A 17771-nucleotide genomic window follows, 5' to 3' on the forward strand; every position below is an offset into this window, starting at 1 on the left:
CATAGCAAATAACTAGAAAGACCCCATAGGTTCCTAAGTAATAATATTTCTGCCTTAAAAACCCTAAGAAACCAGAAAGGATTGGAGGAAGCACTGTCCCTTTATTGAATGTCTGCTTTGATTTCCTTGCTATTAGGGACCCAGTGTTTCTAGCTCTGTGTATTTTCAAAGATCAAATAATTCCCATAAATTCCAGCAAATTAATAAAGCATGGCACAGAAATAGGTTCATTACCCATCACCTCCCCAAACTGTTGAATTAAGTAGTGTAATACAATAGCTTCCTTCAAACAAGATCTGGATGGTTGAATGGGAATTCACAAATTCATCCTTTTTCAACCAATTCACTCAAGTATGGCAAGGTGTATGGCTGTAAAACTCAACTTAGCAAAAACACATCATCAGCCAGCACACAATCTTCAATGCACCAAAATTCCATCCAAGGCTTACCCCTCCTTGAGAGAGGAGGTATGGTCTATGAGTGTGTAACTGACAAGGATTAAAGGATGGCAAGACAAGAATGGTGGTTAGTTATTAAGCCATGGTGACAGGGCAGTAGGGACTCAATGAAAAGAAGAGAGTATTGAGTTTTACAGTGGCTAACCATTCAGAGAAAGGAAGAGCATAGCATAGGAGCATAGGAGGTTACTAGGCTATTGGCCTTGAGGCCCTTATAAGCCTAGCCAAGAGTTTAGCCCATGTTTAGACAAGCCAGCACCCGATGCCCCCGTCCAGCAGGGACATGGGTGGATTTTCAGGGGTATATTTTCTGTTTCCCATCCAGTTATCCAGGTTGTGCTTATAAAGGGGTAAAGCGGTACTTTGCTTGTTGTGGAGAGGGAGTGCATTCCATAGATGGGGGAGTCTCTGGGACACAAATCTCTCCCACCAACAAGTCTTGTTGATGCCACAGAGAAAGTTGAGGCCGCGTGTGCTGGTTACTCGAGTGGAGCTTGACTTGCGGATATGCAGCAGTCCCATCAGTGTTGGGGTCTGTGATCACCTTGTATGCCAGACAGAGGTCACCTCTGAGGAGTCTGTATGAAACTAAGTAGACGGATAGGGCTTTTAGTCTATCTCTGTATAGTAGATGTTTGAGGCCCTGGATTAACCTTGTGTGGAACCTCTGTGGTCTCTCCAGCTGCTGCATGTGGTTTGCGAGGTACATGCCGAAAGGGGCATTGTACTCAGTAATGGGCCTTTTAAGGGAAGAATACAGGGATGTTATGACCTCCTTGTCCCTGGATGAGATACCTTTACTTATGAGGTGGGCCACTTAGAAGGCTTTCTGTACAACGGAAGCAACATGGTGGTCAAAGGTCAGGTTGCTATCAACCTGGGTGCCCAAATCCCTCAAAACTGATTGGGTGCTTAGGACATTGTTATTAATGTGATAATTTGTGAGGACATCACTCTCCCTAAAGGGGATGAGGATGCATTTTTTGATATTCGGCTTGAGGCCATGTTTCTGGCACCAGTCATTTGTCTGAGTGAGACCCTCTTGGCGGATGTCCACATCACTAGGGGAATTGATGATCACACCCAGCTTGCAGTCATCTGCAAACTTGGTCAGCCATAGCCCATTGGTTTTGGCTTGCACCTCAGAAAAATATATCCCAAATAACAGAGGCCCCAAGACCGAACCCTAAGGTATGCCGTTACGGGTCTACTGCTTGAAGTGGCTTCCCCTATTTTGACTATGAGGGTTCTATCAGTGAGCCAGTTTGCTGTACATCTGGTAACCTATGGATTGATACCTAGTTGAGAGTTTATCTGTTATGCTCAAGTGGGGAATAGTATCAAAGGCTTTGGCCAGGTCAAGGTAGACTGTGTGCACCGTCCTCCCCTTGTCCATGGCTTTGGTAACTGTTTGAAAGAAGTCCACCAAATTTAGCAGACATGACCTCCCCTTGATGAACCCAAACTGTGTGGGATCAAGTGTTTGGAGGTTGCCAATGTCCTTGTTAATGAGGTCCATGATAATCGTTCCATGGCCTTGCAGATCAGGCTAGTTAGGCTGTTAGGTCTATCATTTCCCAGATCGGTGGATGCTCCACCTTTGTGTAAAGGGATGACAGTGGCTGCCCTCCACTCAGCTGGGACAAAGCCAGTACTCAGGCTTTAGTTGAATAGGGTGCCTAATGATGCTGCAAGTTCCTACCTGAGTTCACATAGGATGCAGCCTGGGATGTTATCGGGTCCCATAGAGCTGTATTTTTTGCCTTTGAGAGAGCAGTGATGACCTGTTCCCTAGATATAAGGGAGGAAGAGAAATTTAAATATGTTACTTATTGTTTTTATATTTTGTGGAAAATATGGGAATAGAGACAGGATTTTTTTTTAATATGAACTTTTATATATTTTTTATTATTAAAGTCTATAAAGATGAAAAAAATAAAGATTGTCATAAAAATCTGTCAACTTCCAGTTGTCCATCTGATTTGGATCACAACAAACATATTTATTACTTTTTCTTCAGATTGGCAAGTGTACTTTTCATTAGGATTATAAGTATGTTGTAATTAAGACAGCATTTATCCTTGCAAGTGTTTTAACTATAAAATAAGTAAAAATTTAGACTGTTCAGGATGCAGCCACCCCCTTGCTTTTGCAGATAAAAGATTGTCATGAGTACAGTTTGTAGAATAAATTTCATATATATTGCCCAAGAACATTTACAGCAGTATGTTAAACCATGACAGAGATACAGCCATTTATAAGTTTGGATAACAAATAGAGAATATGGTGGAGTGGGAGAGCATTTTTGAAAAATAAAATCCGTAAGTTAGAGTTCATAAGAAGATTTATCTCACTAGAACTCCCTTTACTAATGTTTTATTTCATTTTTTTTTTAATTTTTCTCATCATCTGATTTGGGGGGGACTTAAGGATGGTGCTACTGAGCAAGCAGTGTTAATTCAGTTACAGGAGACATTGTTGATGACCATAGGATAATGAGTTCTGTGAATGTGAATGTGAGGAGTGAATGTTTTCCATTTGGAATAGAACAACATAAGAACGAATTTCCATTGGCTGGAACTGCTTCAAATTAATTTTAAATATGATTTATAAAAGACTACAGTAGTCTACATTTCTTCTTATTCATGTTACCAGATAGATTGCCAGAGTAATTAGAAATAGCAGTATATTCTGAGTATAATTATAAGATCTTTTTTCTTTTTTCGCCCTTTGCAGATATAGTGAACATCCAGCTTTCTATCGATACAAGATGAGTACAGGAAGGGTACTGCCAATGTTTTATATATATGACTCTTATATAACAAACCCAGAAACCTGGGCCCAACTCTTAACTATTTCTGGCTCTCAAAGCATTCGGAACACACCTTATGACAGCATATTTATTGCACTTCTTGTCCAAGAAAACCACAAAAATGAAATTGTTAGGAGTGGATTTGATGGAATTTATACATACTTTGCAACTAATGGATTTTCTTATGGTTCCTCCCATCACAACTGGCCAGCGATTAAAGCTTTTTGTGATAGCAATAACCTATTGTTCATTCCAAGTGTGGGTCCAGGATATATTGATACCAGCATTCGACCCTGGAACAGCCGTAACACAAGAAACCGTGTTAATGGAAAGTACTATGAGACAGCTTTCAGTGCAGCATTGCTGGCACGGCCTGATATCATCTCAGTTACTTCATTTAATGAGTGGCATGAAGGAACTCAGATTGAGAAGGCAGTTCCAAAGAGAGCAGGCCATTTAGTTTACCAGGACTATCTACCTCACAAGCCTGATATTTATCTGGAGTTGACACACAAGTGGGCAGCAAAATATCGCAAAGAAAAGGAACAGTGGTTAATGTGAATGTTTTCCTAATTTCCTTAGTCGTGTTAAATACTGTAAATATTTTCAAGGGATCCAAACCCACTTTACCAGGAAAATAGCTGGTGTGGAAAAACTTGAGTGTAGTGATGGTATTGTTAATTTTTTTTGTTTTCTTTGTCATGAACTTCTGCTTTTCAAACCTGTTCCAGATAGCTTGATACATGTGGGTTTTTCATCACAGAAAATGTATCCATCTCTACAATGTTATCTGTTTTAGTTTATAATGAACAAGATATGTTTCTTTCTAACTTTTTACCTTGGTTTCAAAACCTAGTAAGTTTTGTTTGTAGCAGTCATAGACTCTTGTCAGCTTATATAAAAAGAAGATTGATGTATTTTATTAGAATCTGTAAATCCCATCCAATTTGAACCGTGCAGTTTTGACAGGTGTAGGTCTTTCTGTATGACTCCTAACTATTTGCAATATTCATAAACAATGTATACAAGTGTATAGGGCTGGTACACAGTATAAACCTCATTCCAAAGCTATACACAATTCATGAAGCATGCTTGCTCCCTTGTGTAGGGACAGATATTGCGGCATGCCTGCTCCCTTGTGTAGGGACAGATACTGCGGCACATGAAGAGTCCATGTAAGGAGTAGGCATGCAAATTAGTCACAGTTGCATCTAGTATTTTGTAGAGGGGGAGTCTGTCATTTATGTACATGCAACAGTGGACCTAAAGATTCTATAACACTAGCCAGCCTGTCAGTGCCCCTGCACACCAGGGTGCAAGGAAGCATCCCATAGCAGTGTACAGAGTAGACTAGCAATATACTACAATCACCCTTCGTTCTCCCCCACCTCAGTGACATTGCACTTCCACCAGTTGGAGTGGACTCAGCAGCAGATCTCTGCATTGGCATAAGATGCATTATTCGGGATGTTCTGTAGACATGGCCAGGGAATGTAGAATAGTTAGGAAACCCCTCTGTCCATTTCTCTGAAGTAGAGTTGGATGAAGCAGGGGGTGTCAGGAAACTCCATTCTTCAGTGGCTGTAAAACTAGATCACATCTCTGACCCTGGTTGGAGAGAGCCTATGTACAAATACACATAGTTATGAATTATGTGGGCAGTACTAGTTCATGGTTGAAGCCAGCTGAACCAGTTAATGATATTTCATTTTGACATAAAAGCTTCTTCTAGACCTATATTTTAGGATTACTGAAAATTAATCTGAACTTTCTCAATGTCTTCTGCAGAACCAGATGTAGTTCTTTAGATCTGGAATTATGATGGCAACCATGGTTGCTAAAGGCATCTATATTAAGGATATGAGGGTTAGTTGCAGTAATGTACATAGCTGTTGGTGTACAATTACACAGTTAAACAGCAGCAGACCACAAATTCATTGATTATCACGTGCAGCCACCAGAGAACAAGTCCTGTTTACTGCATACAGTGATTATGAATATGGCGGCATGATTTTATATTTTTGGATGATGTAAGAAGCAGTATAAGTGAAACTTTAGATTCAGAAACTGTTCCATCATGTTTGGCCTAATGTATATAAATATTGTATGTCACAGATGCAGTTTATTCTGATATTGAAGAAATGTTGCTGCTCCATTTAAATTTTCTCGATGAGTGTATCAGAGTATTCTGACAGCTGTTGGATTTGCTTCCTCCACACCAGGAAGATTTACATTTCAGGTACAGCCAGTTTAATTCCATGATAGTGCTCCGTGTCTAAATGAAGAATAACATTCCTTATCTTGCTTTTCCTCCATTTTGATTTACACGGCTAAACTTGAACTTCAGCAGTCACTCTGACAGTAGTAAGCATTATTATACTGAAACATCATGCTTAATTATTCTTCAAGAGCCAGGCCAGTTTTATACAAAATATGTTTTGTGTTTTTGGTGTCCATGGTTTCAGGATGTGGTAGGCCATATTGTCAGTGTGTTTCTTGAAACAAGGAGTACTTTTCTTTACAATATACTGTTTGAGCTTTAATCCCTGAATGCAGTTTGAAAGTTTTCCTTCCAGTACAGCTCTTTTGAGTGTGTACCTTTAACACCCAGTAGGTGTGGCTTGAGCCTTTAAAAAAAAAAGTTATCACCTTACAGTTCAAAGAAATATTCATATCGCTGGAACCATAAGTCCATCCATGTTAAAAGAAAACTGTAAATTGCAAACTTTTCAGGATAAATTAATCTTTACATTAGTGGCATTCATTCAGTTAAATGATTTAAAATAATAAAGGCAGTGAATATTAATTTTGTTGTGTTGCACAAACAGATTATGATATCTCAGTAACTATTGAAGCACGGCACATACTGCCAGCAGGATTTTCTTCACACAGTTGTGAGCTTTCATATGAGGTTATGCAGATGTTCTTCATTCCACATTGCTGCAGTCCTAACCATTGGGGTAGTCCGCTGTCCAGTCGGCCCGAATACCAAAGTATATGGCTGACATCGGTCAAGGCGCATTAGACTGATGTCAGGACGTCAGGGTACTAATGCGCATGACCGACGTCATATCCTCAGTCTTTTTTGCTGCATGGTCCGATGCAGAAGCAGTTTTGCGAGTGCAGGTTGGCGTTCTGAAATTTTCTGAAGTCGGAGTTTCAGACCGAATCAAAGTTGGCTAAGTACCGCTAGAACATTTTGGTTTTTCTTGCCTCAGTATTTAAACGGATGTCAGAAAAAGTGAATAACTGTATTTTGTGGGAAACAGATACCTCATAGGGATTATCATACTTTGTGTATACCTTGCTTAGGGCCTGAGCACGACGTTGTTGGATGCCGCTCTTGTGCTAGATTTAACAAACGCACTATTAAGAGAAGGTTAGACTGTGCCAGGTTAGTGTTTGGGAAGCGTTGTAACTATAAAATGCCGTCGGATGCTCCGCCTGCTTCGGCCCAAAAGCGCAAGGACAAAGCAGCTAAGCCTAGAGTTGAAGAACCGGCAGTCCCGGACGTCGGTTCTTTCGAAGGCTCAGTGGAGCCAGAGGTTTTGCCAGGAGTTTCTTTGGAGTCTCAGGCAGAGACTTTACTGTTACAGGACGTGCCCTCTCAGGAGGTAGGCCAGGCTGAGGGGGCTTCTCAGGTAGCTGTTCTTCCCTCTATTCCTAAGGTGGTTAGAGCCTCTCCTTCTGTTTCCAAGACTTCTTTGAGGGGTAGGCCAAGTTTAGCTTCAGTGGGGGCTTCTCCTAGCACTTCAGGTTCTGTGCCTAAGAAACATATGCTTAAAATGGCAGAGGATTTGATTACTATGATTAGAGGTTCTATGCCCCCTCCTGATAAGAGGCCTAGGGTGGAGCCTGAGTTTGAGAGTTTTGAACAGTGTTCTGAGGCTTCTGAGTCTTCGGTTGAAGACGTGCAGGAGTATCCTCCTTATTCTGATTCTGATGTGGATGATTCCACTCCTTCAGCTTCTCCTCCTGAGGATTTCTCATTTTCAGAGACTCTGCATTCCATGAGGGAGCATTTTAAATGGGAAGGCCAAGATTTCTCTGATTCCAGGAAGAGGCTTAGGGAATTCTTGTTTTTACCCCAGCATAGGCCCTTAGCTATACCTCCTGTGTTGAATGTGGTGGAAGATGTTTTTGCAGAGGTTTTCTGAACCCTGATTCTTTGCCTCCTGCCCCTGTTAAACCTGATAGGTACTATAGGGTGCCTGAAGCTCATAAGTATCTTTTAAGAGTCCTAGGGCAGACCCGAAACTGTTTCTCAGGGGCCTAAAGGTGTTAAGGCCTCTGTTGTTAAAAATCCTGTTCCCTCTGATAAAGAGGCAAGGGCTTTGGATAGATGGGGAAAGAAAGTGTATACTTCTTCCACTTTAGCCATGAGGGCGTTGAATTGTCAGTTTCACATGCTAAAATATCAAAATTATCTCCTTACACAATTGAAATCTAAGGTGGATGCTCTGGCGGAAGGTATTGAATGTAAAGAGTTGCATGATTTAGTTCATGTTTCTGAACAAGTGGGTAAGCATTCTTTGCAATGTGGTTTTGATGCTGTGCAGGCCTCCTCGAGGGTGGCTGCCACTGGTTCTGTTCTTCGCAGGCACGCCTGGTTGAGGGATCAGAATTTAGCTGAGCATGTTAAGACAAGGATTTTAGATGCTCCTTTACAGTCTGATGTGTTGTTTGGTTCGCCTGTGGAAGCAGTTTTAAAGAAAATGGAGGACAAGGCTAAGTCTATGCAGACTGTTAAAGATTTTTTGCAGGTGCAACCTCCAAAGTTTAGCAGAAATTGGCCTACTAAGGGATGGACATATCCTGCTTATGATTCCCAGTCTAGGGGTAGGTCTAGACGGGTAGGGGCAGAGCTCAAGGTTCTTTTAGGCCTAGAACAGGGAGTTCTCCTGCTCAGACTTCTGGTGAGGGCAGGGGTCAGTCCTTTCAGAACAGACCCAATGACCTGCCTTTTCAGCTGCCAGTACATTCTCGCCTGGCAGCTCCTTTGGGAGGAAGGCTGTCTCTTTTCAAAGAAAATTGGGATTTAATTACTCAAGACAGATGGGTTTTGGATATCATTCACCACGGTTACAGGTTTTATTTCCATACCTTGCCCCCTTTCAAAGGCATGCCAGACGTTCCTCCTCCACAAAGAAAAGAGGCTCACAAGCAAATTTCTCTGTTACTCCAAATAGGGGCCATTCAGCCAGTACCTGTACCAGAAAGAGGCCTAGGATTTTATTCTCGCCTGTTCCTAGTACCAAAGAAGGGGAACACGTGGAGACCAATTTTGGATTTGTCTATCCTCAACACTTATCTGGACATTCCCAAGTTCAAAATGTTGACGTTACAACAGCTTTTACCTCTGCTGGGCAAAGATCACTGGATGATAACTTTAGATCTCAAGGAAGCTTACCTTCATGTGCCTATCAGACTAAGTTGCAGAAAGTATCTGCTGAGCTGGAAATTCTCATTATCAGTTCTCTGCATTGCCCTTTGGCTTATCTACTGCGCCCAGAGTATTCACAAAGGTTCTGGCTCCAGTGATAGCTTACTTCAGGCTAAAAGGAATTCAAATCTATCCTTACTTGGACGACTGCCTGATTCTGGCTCAAGAAAAGGAAGACCTTCTACAGCATCTGGAATATGTCATAGCAGTGCTAAGATGCCTAGGGTATTCTGTGAACGAAATAAAGTCCAGTCTAGTACCCTCTCAAGACATGTGCTTTCTGGGTGTGAGACTGAATACAGCAGCCCAGATGGCCTTTTTAACCCCGGACAAACAAAATAATCTTTCCAGTTATTTCCACCAACTATCTCTTCAGTCCGGGCTGACTGCAAGGACAGTCCTTCAAGCCTTAGGGTTCATGGCATCTTGTATTCTGGTGCTTCCCAATGCCAAACTGCATATGAGGAAGCTGCAATGGTATCTCAAAAATGTATGGACACAGCACTGCCAGGATTTGGACACTGTCATTCAAATAATACCTTGCATCCAAAAAGAATTTTTGTGGTGGGCTCAGGAATGTCACCTAAACAAGGGACTCTCTGTGACCCGCCAGAGGCGAGTCAGATTTTAACGACAGATGCCTCGGACATTGCTTGGGAGCTCATCTAAATGGAAAGTGGATACAAGACAAGTGGCCTGCCAGACTACTGCATCTACATATCAACATGAAGGAGATGTTAGCAGTCCAGTTTGCATTAATGGCTTTCAAGGAGTTGCTGCTTCCGGGCAGGTGTTGATTCTAACAGACAACACAACTGTCATGTGGTACATCAACAAACAAGGGGAACACATTCTTATCCTCTATGCAGGCAAGCAATGATTTTATGGGAGACTGCGCCAGCTTGCAACTAACTCTTCAGGCAAGGTTTCTGCCGAGCACAGAACTCCTTAGCAGATGTGTTAAGCAGACAAATCATGGATCCCCACGAGTGGAAACTGGATCTTCATGTATTTCAGAAATTGACAGTGTCATGGGGAACTCCAGACATAGATCTGTTCGCTTCTCCACTAAACCACCAGCTGCCAAAGTTTTGCACAAAGGGGTTTCATCACACAGCTTGGAAAGTGGATGCTCTTTCTTTCAGTTGGAAAAATCTTCATGTGTATGCCTTTCCACCTCTGCCTCTTCTCCCAAAGGTGCTCCTAAAGGTCAGACAAGACAAGCCAAGGATGATTTTAATAGCTCCAGATTGGCCTCGCAACACTGGTACCCACTACTAAGGAGTCTGGTAAGGAAGCCTCCATGGCCTTTACCTTTGATTCCACACCTGTTATCTCAGAAGGACGGTCACCTGCTCAATGTCAAACTTCACTCTCTTCATCTAACAGCCTGGCATATTCTGTTTTGAAACACAGCAGGTCTCAACTTCCTCAACAAGTTTTAAATGTGATTATGGAAGCCAGAAGACCTAGTACAAGGAAAGTGTACGCAGAAAAATGGAAGAGATTTTTATTTTGGAGTGCAGCAAAGAATTTGGAGATTTCTGAGCCTAATTTGAGTGTGGCTCTTCAATATCTTACTGAGTTATTGGACAAAGGTTTGTCCTTCTCTTCCATTAAGATTCATACTGCAGCAATTTCAGCTCACTATGATTGTGACCCACCATTGTTTTCGCATCCTTTGTTCAAGCAGTTTCTTAGAGGGGCAAAGAATATAAGACCCCCACGTAGAGCTCCTGCTTGGGATCTCAATTTTGTGTTGGAAAAACTTACTCTACAACCTTTTGAGCCTGCGGCTACTGCTGAATTGAAATACTTGTCATGGAAGACTGCTTTTTTGTTGGCTATTACTTCTGCAAGAAGGGTTTCTGAGTTGCAGGCCCTTATGGCAGTAGAGCCCTTTTTGATTTTCCATAAGGATAGGGTATCATTACGTACTAATCCTTCCTTTATGCCTAAGGTGGTTTCTAGTGTGGCTTTAAACCAAACTATTCATTTGCCTACTTTCTATGCAGATCCCCAAAATAAGGGAGAAAAGATTTTGCACACTTTGGATGTACATAGGCAGTTACGTTATTATTTAAGCAGGACTAAGGATTTCAGGCAGTCTCAGCAGTTGTTTGTTTCTTTTGCTTTGAGTTCTCAGGGCAAGCCTGTGTCTAAGCAAACTATTTCTAAGTGGATTGGGTTTTGCATTTCATTTTGTTATTCCCATCATGGCAAGGAGATTCCAGCTGGGATTAGGCCTCATTCCACTAGGGCTACTGCCACTTCTGCAGCATTTCTAAGGGGGGTGGCAACTAAGGATATTTTGGAGGCAGCTACTTGGAGTTCAGTGCATACTTTCTCTAAGCATTACCACCTTCCTCTCTACTCTAAATCTAGGGCTGGTTTTGCCACAGCTATTTTGCAAGGCATGTTGACAGCTCCTGCTTCCTTATGATTTGCCAGCCTCCCTTACCTCTGCTTTGGGATTCTACCCAATGGTTAGGACTGCAGCAATGTGGAATGAAGAACATAGTACAGTTTTGTACCTACCATAAATGTAGATGTTCGAGGATCCACATTGCTGCAGTCCAATTTACCCTCCCTCCTTCCCCTCTGTGTTTAGGGGTGGTGGTGTGGGTTAGGCTATATTCTTGTAAATTTGTATATATTGTATATATGTTTGGTGCAGGGTTTTTTTTTGGTGTTTTTGGTTTAGGCCTTGTCTTTTTAGGGTCTTCTGACATCTGGGGCAAGAAAAGACTGAGGATATGACGTCGGTCATGCGCATTAGTACCCTGACGTCCTGACATCAGTCTAATGCGCCTTGACCGACGTCAGCCATATACTTTGGTATTCGGGCCGACTGGACAGCGGACTACCCCAATGGTTAGGACTGCAGCAATGTGGATCCTCGAACATCTACATTTATGGTAGGTACAAAACTGTACTTTCTGTCTGTGTTACCTGAATGTTGAGATATTTAGAGAAATATGAAAATTATTACAGTACAAATAAACAGTATGCAAATAATAGTCATTATTACTTCAGCTATGCTAGACAGAGGTCAAATATCAATACAATTGTATTTGCCGTCATGTATGATTTAAGATGAAATCTCCTGATACCTTGTATGTAGCGTGGCTTTGGAATTACTAATGCAAATATGTACAAGCAATGCTTGATGCCTAGAGGTGCAGTAGGAGGTAACTGCAGAAACTCCTGGAGGCGCACTTGGCTACAATGAAAATTACAAAGATGCTTTTCCAGCTAAAATATGTTTTAGCAATCAAGGTTTTAAGTTTGATATACAATCACCAGTATCTGTAAAGTAACCTGCTATAATATTCGCCACATTTACATGCTAACTACTTTACCAAGCATTCTCTTATCCATCAGTGTATATTGGAGATAAACTATGTTAACCACAATGTCTGTAGCTGTAGATAATGACACATTCACAACACATACATGAGTACAAAATCTAAAGCTTAGTAAAAGGAAAAGATACGAACATAATTAAAGATGGAAGATTACAGAAGTTTTAGTAAGAAAATGCAAACTGTATTTCTACAGCTGTGAGAACGTGTAGATGATATGTGTTCCTATTACTTAATCATAGACTTCCTTAAGATTAACTTAGAAATGTTTTATCACCTAAAGAGGGTACTCGATCTAATTTGCCTATTTATTTCTCCAAAGAACAAATGCATGTTTATTTGCAAACATATACAAAGTAGCACTTTTCTTACTGTATAATCATCTTCATGGAGCCACCAGTTCTGAGGTCATAGTGTTTCCATGAAGTCTGCTGCAGTTCAAATAACAACCTTCAGTTTTAGATGTTCTTCATGTTTCACTGTTGCAGTCATCACACGTGGGTTATCTGCCTGCAGATAGCCCTCAGTCAGCCCAAATACCAGAGTCTTGGGATTTCTGCGTCGGATGCTGTCACTTCTTCCATGACATTAGGTCGTCAGGGGTGTAAAACAGGCAGCCAACACCATTACATCAGTCTTTCTTGCCGAGAAGGAGCCCAAAGCAGAAGCAGTTTGCAAGTGCTGGTCGGCTGCTACCTGAAATTTTTGTTTTTCGAGTTTCAAACCTGAAGTCTTCTAAAGCAAAGTACCCCATTGGGGATTTTTTTTCTTGCTCTAATCGATGTCCGAAAAAGTTAACAATTGTCTTGCCTGTGGAAAGCAAATACCTCACAGAGATTTTCATTCTTACTGCGTCACCTGTTTAGGTCCAGACAACGATGTCCCTCGTTGTCGGTTTTGTGCCTTGTTTAATGCCCGAGCCATTCATCATTGGGCTATTTTTGTTGCTAAATTCTTTCACTGTCGTTCTCCATTTTCCAAAATGGCTTTGGTAAGCCAACCGACCACCAATCTTCCAAAAAAGCGCAAAGATAAAGACAGAGACAGACCGCATAGGTCAAAAACTGCCGACGACGCTTCCGTTAAGCTGGTTGCTAGTCCGCTGGTACTCAGTGAGGCACCTTTGCAGCACCTGATGCCCGCTTCTACAGATTCGCAGGCCTCTGCTGATACCCATTCGGAGTCCAGTATGCTGCAAGATGCTTCTTTGACTATGGAACCTGCGGATGTCTCTACCTTGAATGGGTCCGGAGCCACTGTGCAGGCACCGGATTCTGAGGGTGTATTCCGACCTACTGATATTCACATTAAACCGACAACTTTTTTTTAGCTAAAACTACCAAATTTCTCAGGCCCAGAGTATACACTATGCCTAGAAAACAGACGACCAAAGCGCATGCTCAAGCTCCCATGCCTCAAAAACAAATGCTTAGAATGGCTGAAGACCTTATCACCCTAATTAGGGAAAGCCAGCCTTCACCTGCTAAGAGACCAAGAACTGAATTTCTTTCTGATTCTACAGACCAAGAGTCCGATGACTCTGGCCCTTCTGATTACCAGGACATACCCTTATCTATCTTTGAGGATTCCGATGCAGAGGAATCCATTCCCTTTGCCTCCCCTCCAGAGGATTTTTCTTTTGGTGAAACCTTGCATACTTTGAGAGAATTTCCACTGGGAATGCCAGGATTATCCTCAGTCCAAAAAAAGACTCTGAGAATTTTTAGAGTTGCCTCAGCACAGGCCCCTAACTATACCCCCTGTCCTGGATGTTGTAGATTATGTCTTTATGGAATCCAGTCTTACTCCAGGCACCTTACCACCAGCCCTTAGAAAACCTGACAGGTACTACAGAGTACCTGATTCTCACAAATTTCTCTCTAAGAATCCTACTGCGGATCCAGAGACCATTTCCCAGGGGCGTAAAGGTATTAAGGCTACTGCAGCCAAAAACCCTACTCCTTCAGACAGGGATTCCAGAGCTTTAGACAGATTGGGTAAGAAGGTATATACCTCTGCAACTCTTGCCATGAGGGCATTAAATAGCCAGTTTCATATGTTGAAGTACCAGCAACATATTATGGAACAAATTAAAGAAAAAATGGTGTTACTTCCAGATTATGCAGAAAATAAAGATTTGCAAGAGTTAATACATTCTGCAAACCAAGTTAGTAAGCTTACTTTGCAGTGTGGCTTTGATGCCCTAGAAGCATCTTGCAGGGCTGCAGTCACTGGATCTGTACTGAGAATGCATGCTTGACTGAAGGAACAAACCTTGCCAGACCATGTCAAATCAAAATTATTAGACGCTCCTTTAAATCAGGACCGTTTGTTTGGCACCAAAGCAGAAGAGTTCTTAAAAAGATGGAAGAAAAAGCTACATCTATGCAAACTGTTAAATAATTCTTACAAGTGCAGCCACCTAGATTCAGTAGGCATTGGCCTACAAAAAACGGATCCTTTCCAGCCCCTTCCAGGCCTTCACAGTCCAAACCCAGGGGAACCAGACCACCAAGACTACAATCTCAGGGTATGCAGAGATCTAAACAATGGAGTGCTCCCACCTCAAAAACAGGGAGTGGCAAACCACCCCTTATGGTAAAAGTTCACAGTGACTTTGTCAATTATCCTTCCCAGCCCTGCCCATCTACTTGCACCCCTAGGAGGAAAACTTGCCCTTCATGCCCAAAACTGCATGTCCATTACTCAGGACCGATGGGTCCTAAATATTGTATCCCAGGGGTACAGATTCTACCTCCATTCCCTGCCAACCCCAAGTGGGTTTCCAGACCTTCCTCCAAACCAGTGGGTAGAGGCTCAAAAGCAAGTACATTCTCTGCACAATATCAGGGCCATCCAACCTGTTCCAGTAGAACAAAGGGGACAGGGTTTCTACTCCAGACAGTTCCTGGTGCCCAGAAAAGAGGGCTCCTGGTGCCCAGTCCTGGATCTATCAATTCTCAACACCTTTCTGGTGGTCCCAAAATTCAAAATGCTAACCCTGCAACAGATTCTCCCTATGCTAGCCAAGGATGCCTGGCTAGTCACCCTAGACTTAAAAGAAGCCTATCTGCACATCCTCATAAGGGAGTCTTGCAGGAGGCATCTCTGCTTCAGGGCAGTCTCTGTGCACTACCAGTTCTCTGCACTTCCCCTTGGATTATCTGCTGTGCCCAGAGTATTCACAAAGTGCCTGGCTCCAGCAACTGCATACTACAGGCAGAGAAATATCCAAATTTTCCCATACTTGGACGATTGCCTGATTCAGGCAGACAGTCAGGAATTACTACTGTAACACGTGGTATTTGTAAAAAGACTCCTGCCTTCATTGGGGTACACCATCAACGAAAAGAAATCACAACTGGTGCCCAGTCAAAAAGTTGTATTCCTGGGAGCAAGCTTGAGCACAACTTCCCAGATGGCCTTTCTCACTCCAGAAAAACAGATCTGTTTGAACAACTACTTCAAACACATGGCCACCAAAACCCAGCTGTCTGCAAGGAAAATACTTCAAGCCCTAGGGTTCATGGCCTCATGCATTCTGCTAGTTCCATATGCAAGACTGCATATGAGGAAACTTCAGTGGTACTTAAAAAGTCTTTGGTGCCAACATTCTCAGGACCTGTAAACAGTCATTCTGATCATTCCTTGTCTAAGGGCAGAGTTCCTTTGGTGGGCAGAAGCCTTTCACTCAACCCCTCGCCGCCCAGATCCTGACTACAGATGCATCAGACTATGTATGGGGGGCTCACATGGCAGGCAAATGCATTCAGGGAAAGTGGACCCCAGGACAAATTCTCCTGCACATCAATCAAAAAGAGATGTTAGCTGTACAGTATCCTCTGACAGCCTTCAAATACCTAATCCTTCCAGGACAGCTGCTGATAAAAACAGACAACACCACAGTTATGTGGTATGTAAACAAGCAGGGGGGAAACCATTCTTACCCACTCTGCAGGTTAGCCATGGCCCTGTGGAACACAGCTTTGCGCAACCAAGTGCATCTGCAAGCTCAGTTCCTGCCAGGCAAACAGAATTCACTGGCAGATGACTTAAGCAGAAATTTCTTGGACCCACATGAGTGAAAACTGGAGCCCAATACCTTTAACCTTCTAATCCAGAGGTGGGGGACACTGGAGGTGGACCTCTTTGCCTCCCCGAGAACCACCAGTTGCGCAACATTTGCACCAGGAACCCTCAGAGCAGGGCATGGAAGGTGGATGCCTTATCCTTCAAATGGGAAAACCTCTCAATTTATGGTTTTCCCCCTCATCCCCTCCTCTCAAAGGTACTACTCAAGATCCGACAGGACAGCCCAAGGGCAATTCTTATTGCCCCAGATTGGCCACGCCAGCACTGGTACACCCACTCTTACGCAGTCTGACAACAGTGCTACCCTGACACCTTCATCAGATTCCTTTCCTGCTGTCTCAGCAGGAGGGACAGATTTTGCATCCACAGCTGCAAACCCTAAACCTTGCAGCCTGGCTTATCCCCTGAACACTCCACCAGCAACCATCAGCCAGCAGGTGCTGGACGTCATTCTTGAGGCCAGAAGGCCTAGTACTAGAAAATCCTATGCTGAAAAGTGGAAAAGATATTGCTCTTGGAGTCAGTCTCAAGGAAAGGACACAACTATGCCCTCCTTACCTCAAATCCTTGATTACCTAGCAGAGCTACTCCACAGAGGCCTATCCTTCTCCACCATTAAGATTCATGCCTCTGCCATCCCAGCTCATTATAATACTGAGCCACCTCTATTCTCTCACCTTCTCATCAAACAGTTTCTGAGAGGGGCTAACAACTTAAGGCTCCCTAGGAGAGTACCTATACCTGCCTGGGACCTTAACTTTGTAGTGCAAAAGCTCACGCTCCCCCCTTTTGAACCTGCAGCTTCAGCAGAGTTAAAATTTCTTTCTTGGAAAACAGCCTTGCTTTTAGCCATAACCTCAGCTAGAAATGTGTCTGAGTTACAGGCACTAATGGCTGTGGAACCCTTCATTATTTTCCATACTGACAGGGTTTCCCTCAGGACTAACCCGTCCTTTATGCCTATGGTGGTCTCCAGTGTGCCTCTAAACCAAGCCATCCATTTGCCAACCGTCTTCGCTAATCCTCAAAATAAAGAGGAGAGGATCCTGCACTCCTTGGATGTGCACAGACAGCTCAGGTTCTACCTTGACGGGACTAAACCTTTCAGAAAATCTGACCAACTACTAGTCAGCTTTGCTACAGAGGCAGAGGGCAAGGCCATTTCAAAGCAAACCGTTTCCAAATGGATAGCACACTGCATCCATTTCTGCTACAAGCGCCATGGAAAACCTACCCCACAGGGTATCAGAACACATTCCACTAGGGCTACTTTCACTTCTACAGCATTTGTCAGGGGAGTCACTACCAGGGACATTCTGGAAGCTGCAACCTGGAGTTCTGTACACACCTTCACCAAGCATTACCACTTACCTATTTTTTCTAAATCCAGAGCTGGATTTGCCACAGCAGTCTTACAAGGCCTGCTAGCCAGCCCTAACTCCTCTTGACTGCCTCCACCCTTCCTCAGCTTTGGGAATCAACCCAAGTGTGATGACTGCAACAGTGAAACACGAAGAACATAGCACAGTTGTGTAGACTTACCATAAAAGTAGAGGTTTGAGTGTTTTCACTGTTGCAGTCCTGGTTTCCCTCCCTCCAGC

The 17771-nt window shown here is 43.0% G+C and overlaps 1 protein-coding gene across 1 annotated transcript in view; it reads left to right on the forward strand.

Moving 5' to 3' along the window:
- Window positions 1-6170, forward strand: part of LOC122799481 (glycoprotein endo-alpha-1,2-mannosidase-like) — a 230850-nt gene extending 224680 nt beyond the window's left edge. The window contains exon 4 of the mRNA XM_044068576.1: window positions 3195-6170. Within this exon, the coding sequence (XP_043924511.1) occupies window positions 3195-3831 (637 nt within the window). The 3' untranslated portion in view covers window positions 3832-6170. The remainder of the gene's footprint in view (window positions 1-3194) is intronic.
- Window positions 6171-17771: the final 11601 nt, after the last annotated feature.

Source organism: Protopterus annectens, chromosome 1.part0 (genome assembly GCF_019279795.1).
Source record: "Protopterus annectens isolate FY-2018-M chromosome 1.part0, PAN1.0, whole genome shotgun sequence".
Taxonomy (NCBI): Eukaryota; Metazoa; Chordata; order Ceratodontiformes; family Protopteridae; genus Protopterus; species Protopterus annectens.